We start from the raw sequence: 6,861 nt of genomic DNA, 5'->3' as shown, positions 1-6,861 counted from the left end.
TGAGGGTGCTTTATAAGGAGACCTGCAAGAGCAGAAATAGTCCCTATACTTATTGCATATCAGTCCCTAACGTTTACATGGCGTATTACGGTTGGCTCTTCTCATTTAACTTTTTTTTTTTTTTTTTTTGAGGCAGAGTCTCTGTTGCCTGGGTGAGTGCCGTGGCGTCAGCCTAGCTCACAGCCGACCTCAAACTCCTGGGCTCAACAATCCTCCTGCCTCAGTTTCTCAAGTAGCTGGGATTGTAGGGGCGCACCATGACACCTAGCTAATTTTTTCTATTTTTAGTAGAGACGGGGTCTCGCTCTTGCTCAGGCTGGTCTTGAACTCCTGAGCTCAAACAATCCTCCCGCCTCGGCCTCCCAGAGTGCTAGGATTACAGGCGTGAGCCACCGCGCCCAGCCTCATTTAACTCTTAAAACACCTGAGATATGTCTTACAAATGAGGAAACCTCACAGGAGTTAAATGACTTTCAAATGCTGCTCAGCTGGAGCGTGGCAGAGCCAGCTAACGGCTTCCGCATCCCACCCACGGCAAGAGCTGTTTTCTCCAGCTGCTGGTGGAATCTTCTTGCTCTTCATACTCTATATCATCTTCCTCCAGAGCTTCAAGGACTCCTTTTCTTGTGACTCCAGCCCTCCCTCCTCTCAGCTGCAGACCCATATTTTTTGCTGTGTCTGGACATTGCTCTTTACGTGGTGTTTGTTCCACGGCTCCTCCAGCTCCTGCTGTCCTGAGCTTGCTAAGGAAACCTCGGAGCGGTTGGTGCCTCGCGGCCTCCCAAGCTAGAGATGCTGCTCCGCGCCCCCTCCCCCCTTCTTCACTCCTAGTGTTACCTGGTCCCTGTGTGGTGCAGCATCACTCAGTTGTTCTTTTAAAACTCATGCTGTTGTCACCTCAGTCTCATCCTGGTATGTCGCTTCTGCTATTATTAGACCCTCACAATTGATCTGTTTCAGACTATGCACTGTCATCCTCTGTCCCCCTCTCTTCCCTGCTGACGGGCCCCCCTCATAGTGCCATTGGAGTTTCTTCCCCAGGTAAAAGCCTCATCATGCCACTTCTCTCGTGCCCCCTGCCAGTGATGTCCCTAGCCACCTGTCTGCCGGTCCGTGGGGTGGCCTGGCTTCTGCAGTGCATGGAACTCACCATTCCTTCCTCAGTGCTTCCCGGTGGGCTGTCCCCAGCTCCACGGTAGCAGAGGTGTTGTGCTCTGATCGTTGCTTTGTGTCACTCTCCATCTGCATTTCTCAGCGGTCAGGGTTGTATTTTAACCCAGGTGACCCCTTCCCAGTGAGATATTGGGTCATACAGCAAGTGTTCAATAGGTGATTATGGAATGTATCAGCCTGTGATTATACTCTGGTAAGCTTACACCAGGAATTCTGTATTCTGTGTAATAATAACATTTATATGTTTTTCATAATTGTGGATTTTTCTTGTTATAGTTTCTAAGGCATTTTATTTGAAAAATTGTGATCTAAGCTAAACACTCTAAGAAGCAAATTATTTTTTTTTTTTTTTTTTTTTGTTGAGACAGAGTCTCACTTTGTTGCCCAGGCTAGAGTGAGTGCCGTGGCGTCAGCTTAGCTCACAGCAACCTCAGACTCCTCGGCTTAAGCGATCCTCCTGTCTCAGCCTCCCGAGTAGCTGGGACTACAGGCATGCGCCACTATGCCCGGCTAATTTTTTCTATATAGATTTTTAGTTGTCCATATAATGTCTTTCTATTTTTAGTAGAGACGGGGTCTCGCTCAGGCTGGTCTCGAACTCCTGACCTTGAGCAATCCACCCGCCTCGGCCTCCCAGAGTGCTAGGATTACAGGCGTGAGCCACCGCGCCCGGCCTAAGAAGCAAATTATTTATCGTTATCTGGCCTTGCGTGGCTAGAGTGGAGTCTTCTGGGTGGCCTAATCTAGGGCTGAGGCAGCACTGTAGGCAACGGAAAAGAAACAGGTTCATGTTCAGATCATCCCTAAAACCAGGCAGGGTGGGGGCAGCAGCAGATTCTTATTCCAAATGACGATCTGGGATCCCCAGCAGAACAGGATCTATTGCGGAGGTGAACCCGTGGGGGCAAGGCAGGCAGACACCTGCGCGGCTGCCGTACCTCCGCCCCCACGCCTTCCCTCCGCCACCATTTGTGTCACAGCATCCACTCGTTGTCTACTTTTCCTTTTTCCTCATTCCCTGCAGGCCTTTTTAATTCCCCTCTCCTTGCCCTACAGTGGAGCTGGGGCCCGGGTCTCTTGTCTGGACGCCCTTCTGCAGACTTCGGCTCACGTGCTGCATCCCTGGCTACTTAAAATACAGTCTGTTTTTGTGAACGTGTGCTCAGCTGGTGGAATTTGGGGAGACAAAGAGTTCCTTGTTTCCCTCAACGTGGCCTCGTCCTGGCTTTTCCAAGGTCTGTCTCCTCCCTTTCCTGATGAGGACCTAATGTTGCTCCCGTCTTTCTTTGGCAGGTGTTTCTGAATGAGCAGCATGTGGGAGTCCTGGATCACTCCACTGATCATCTGATTCTTACGAGAAATGTATATACTCCAGTGTTAATGGACAGATGGTTCTCCTGCCTGCTGGGCCCTGCACTCGGGTGTGCCCGTGGCTGGGCCCGTGATAGCCCCTCTCTCCTCCCTGCCCTTGGGATTGCTCCTGGCAGAGGAGCCCAGCAGGGACGAGAGAGAATTGTGTGTGTTGCCAAGGTACAGGTACATACATCTGCTTTAGGCGAGCGCAGCTTTTCCACCTTGGATATTTGCTGCTGAAAAAACTCTGGGTTGGTCACCGGTCCCAAAAGAGTCTCTGCTAAAATGTACAAGTGACACTTTCCCTGAAAGGCCTGGCCCAGGTGGGTGGGGCATGAGCAGGAGGAGTGGCAGCCTGGGGGTTTGCTTGGCCTGGACCTGGGGGTCCAAAGGCCCTGAGTCCTGCCTGCAGGTCAGTCGTGGCTCCAAGGGAGACCTAGATGGTCTGCAGAAGAGTGCTGGTCTGTCTTGGACAGGGCTACCAGGACCACCACTCCCTGAGGATCCTGGTGGAGAATCAAGGCCGGCTCGCCTACGGGAAGGACATCAACACGCAGAGGAAAGGTGGGCTCCAGAATGCAGACCTGTCACTCTTCCCACAGGCTGAGGGCAGTGAGGGACAAGCATACGGTTTGGAACAGAGCAGGGTCTCTCAGCCACGAGACACCCACGTGGAGGCTATGATGACATCTGGCCTTGCTGGGAAAGGACGACAGTGTCCTTTCTCCTCAGTCCCCCAAGTGTGTTTTCTCATTACCAAGTCAGAGCCAGTGCACGCCCTTCCCTCTTCAGGGAGGGGTTTGAGAATGGCTCCCTCAGAAGGCCCTGGAGAATAAAAACAGTGAGGGTCCCTCCCTAGTGACATTGCTCCTTCCTTCCCTGGAGCCAGTGCCTGTGCTGTCCTTCCCAGCCCCAGTGCTCCTGGCTAGAGTCCCACACACCTTCCTCCTCCTCCCCTAAGTCCTTTGACACACCTGAGACTTAGGCTGGCCTGAGCCCCTGTGTTGGCCAGACCTGGCAGGGACTGCAGTGCCTTCTCCACTGTTAATGTGGAGGATACAGGCCCCTCTCTGACAGGTGTGCACTCAGACAGAAAGGTCTGTCTGTGCAGGACTTTGCAGAAACCTTTCCAGCCAGATGAGGCCAGAAAAGCCGCCTCCTTCAGGGAGAGCCCTGGCCACAGCCCTGTGCATTGCTGCCCCTTCCTGCCCCTTCACTCACCCTTTCTGTCCTGTCTTGCAGGTTTAACTGGGGACATCTATCTGGACAATTCTCCACTAAGAAAATTTATAATCTACAGCCTGGACATGAACATAAGATTCATACAAAGGTGGGTGCCTGACTATTGACCCCAGGTGATGGATCAAAAATGGCAAATGTTTAGGCAGAGAAGGGACCCAGAGACTATCCAGATGAACCCCTCAGTTACTGAGGGGAGAGGGAGTACCAGGCTCCAGGGAAGAGGCTCACCTCCAAGGTCACAGATGACGCATTAGAGAGAAAGGTGTGACCATTCTCCTGGTCCTTGACTCTCTTAGGACAATTCCCAGGATCTGGAAACCAGTCTCATACCAAATTGAGGGTCCTGCCTTCTTCCTCGGTTTCCTGAAAGTTGGGGAGCCCAAAGACACCTTCATAAAACTGACGGTTAGTGCCATTTCTCTCCTGTCTATGTCCCCCCAACCTGCTATCCCCAAAGGACCTGTAGAAAAAAGGCTCCTTGGTGCGTGGGCTCTGCCTTGCATGAGGGAATACCAGGGCCCTCAGCCACTCTACAGCCATCCAGGCGGCTGCCCAATCCCGTGCTCCCTGGGTGGGGTGGGAGGAGTGTGGGGCTGGCTGGAGGAGCCACTGCCTGGGGACTGTGGGGAGAATTGCCCAGTAGTGCCCAGATATCATCCACCATCCAGCCTGTGGTGGGATGTTATAGGTAGGATGCCAACACACAGCTGCTGCCACTCCTGAAATTCTCCAATGCTAGCAATGTTTTGGGCCCAGCAGGTTTTGAGGAACAGCCTATGGGGAACAGGCATGGGAGGTGTGGTGGAAAGCAGAGCCCTCCCCGCGAGGCCTGCCCGCTGAGCCAGCCCTAGGCCGACGGCTACTGCACAGAACTCTCAGGGCCTCCCCCCCGGCCTTGGTTGGTCATCCGTCCTGGCCAGGCATATCTGTGATTTGGTGTGTCTGGGGTGTGAGGGGTATGTGTATGTGTGTGGTATCTTCTCCCCTTGGGTCTTTACTTCTAGAACTCAGGTCTTGAGTCCTCCATTCCACTTTTTTTCAGGGCTGGACAAAAGGGGTTGTCTTCATCAATGGACAAAACCTAGGACGCTATTGGAATTTAGGTCCCCAGGAGACCCTTTACCTTCCAGGACCATGGCTTCATTCTGGGCCAAATGAGGTGAACACTGCTCATGGCACCACACACCTCCCCGTCCACTTCCATGGGTCTGCCCGGCCTCAGAGGCAGAATGTGAATCTCACGACCACCCCACCTTCTTCTTGACAGATCGTCGTGTTTGAGGAGTTGAAAGGTGGCCTAGAGATCCAGTTCACAACAACACCTTTTCTAGGTATGGCATTCTGAAGAGTCATTTGCAGCATTGCAGACAATACTTGTGGGTCTTTCTAGCTGAGACAAAGGTGAAGTAGGCGTGGTGTGCACCATCTCCGAGGACCCTGCCTGGCATGATAGATAAGCTTTCTCTTAGGCCACCCATTTTAAGTTGACCTGACTAACCTGTTCCTCTAACAGCCTAAATCTAACTCCCTCGACCTCCCTTCCAGACATTTCCACGGTATTTTTGGGATCTCTGTCTCACTGTATACTGATTCCAGCACCCTCCACTTCTTGCAGTTTCTGAAACGCATCAAGCCTCCTACTGCCCTTTCTCCTGCTGCCATGTTGGATAACTCCAAAGCACTTTTCCCTGCACCCTCCCTGGGTGGCCACAGCCAGAGAATGCATGGACCAGTTACACTGGGCCCAAGTGCTACAGACCTCCTGTGCCTTCCTACTGATGCCTGTTGCCTGCAGCCCCTGCTGCCCCGGCTCCTTTTGTTGAAAGCAGGATTCAGACATCCTTTTGGAGAGTGGCCATCCCTCCCTCCTTCCCATAGAATCTTTGTGGGCCTAAGCTGCCACTTCTCCACCCTCCCTTGTTGGGCGTGCGATCTGTAATAAGCCAATCATACTTTCTTCTCCAGGATACTGAGTCTCGCATGGTGTGGAAATGGGAAATGGGGTGAGCTGAGTCATTTCAACAGTGGTGCCGTGAGTAGCTATCAGTCCTGACACCCAGGTCATGGGAACTGTCCTGGCTTCTCTGTCTGTGCCAAGCCCTGCCGGGGTCTGCCATCCACCCCTAACCTGCCCATTCCTTCCTCTTGTGGCTTCAGTTGGCTAACCCATCTCTGATGTTTACAACAAGATAAATCTACCCAATGCACACCTTTGTCATATTGCTATGGTAATAGCTGTTTGACCCCCAAATCGCATGTTGAAAAAAATGAGAAGGTGTTCAGAATATTTGACTTCACAAGTGTAAACCTGGAAAAAAGTGATCTTTGTAAGAAATCAAATAAAATATAAAAGTTAATGCAGGAAATGTCAGGAAGCTCATATATACTTTGTGTTTTCAGTGTTTAAGAAAAGTGCTTTCTTTTTACTTTTCAGTGGTCTTTCCATTCCATTGGGTTTCCTTACTCAGGGGAAGCCCTGCTTCTTTGAGACTCGTGGCAGCTGGCTCTGCCTTTCCTTATCATCATTGGCACCTGATTCCCCTCCCTGATGATCCCCCGTCCTACTGCCATCCTCCTGCCGATGGCTCCAAGCCTTCTGAACCATTGCAGAAGGCAGAGAGAGCCATTTGAGCCCCTGGGGTGATCTCCTGATGGCACAGCACGGGCAGGTGGAGGGAAGACCTCTGGAGTTTTACTCTTTCAAGCCACTACAGGTTCCAGTGTGGTATAAACAGGCCCGGGCTTAGCTGACAAGCTCTCTGTGAGGCTTGGCAGAGTGCGTCACCATAGAGGCAGCTGGCACTGCACTGGGGGCCGCACAGGGGAGCCCAAGCCAAGACCAAAAGGAATCCAGCCAGACCCCAGAGGCTCGGTGAGCTCCCATGGGAGCTGGGGTGAGGCCATTGCACAGGGGCCGCCAGACCGCGGTTGGCCCAGAGAGTTAAGGTCATGAGTACACCCCTCGCAAGCTGCACCTGTAAATAAATGCCAGGGGCCAGCAGTGCCCACATGGACAAGGTCCTTCACAGTCCAAGCAGGTCATAGGGCAAGAGCTGTCTGCTCAGGGGTCTCCCTCGCTGCGCCACCCCAACC

General features: G+C 52.5%; 1 protein-coding gene across 1 annotated transcript; it reads left to right on the top strand.

Moving 5' to 3' along the window:
- Positions 1 to 2,966: 2,966 nt before the first annotated feature.
- LOC138383637 (beta-galactosidase-1-like protein 2) lies at positions 2,967 to 6,012 on the top strand. The gene is made up of 6 exons (XM_069468634.1): positions 2,967 to 3,090; positions 3,769 to 3,856; positions 4,065 to 4,173; positions 4,811 to 4,927; positions 5,036 to 5,099; positions 5,734 to 6,012. Exons 1-6 carry the CDS (start codon positions 2,967 to 2,969, stop codon positions 5,739 to 5,741), a joined length of 510 nt encoding a protein of 169 aa, XP_069324735.1. The 3' UTR covers positions 5,742 to 6,012.
- The last annotated feature ends 849 nt before the right edge of the window (positions 6,013 to 6,861 follow it).

The sequence above is a fragment of the Eulemur rufifrons genome, chromosome 6 (assembly GCF_041146395.1).
Source record: "Eulemur rufifrons isolate Redbay chromosome 6, OSU_ERuf_1, whole genome shotgun sequence".
Classification (NCBI taxonomy): domain Eukaryota; kingdom Metazoa; phylum Chordata; class Mammalia; order Primates; family Lemuridae; genus Eulemur; species Eulemur rufifrons.
Note: the sequence above shows the minus strand (reverse complement) of the source record. Positions and strands in the feature narration are given on the sequence as shown.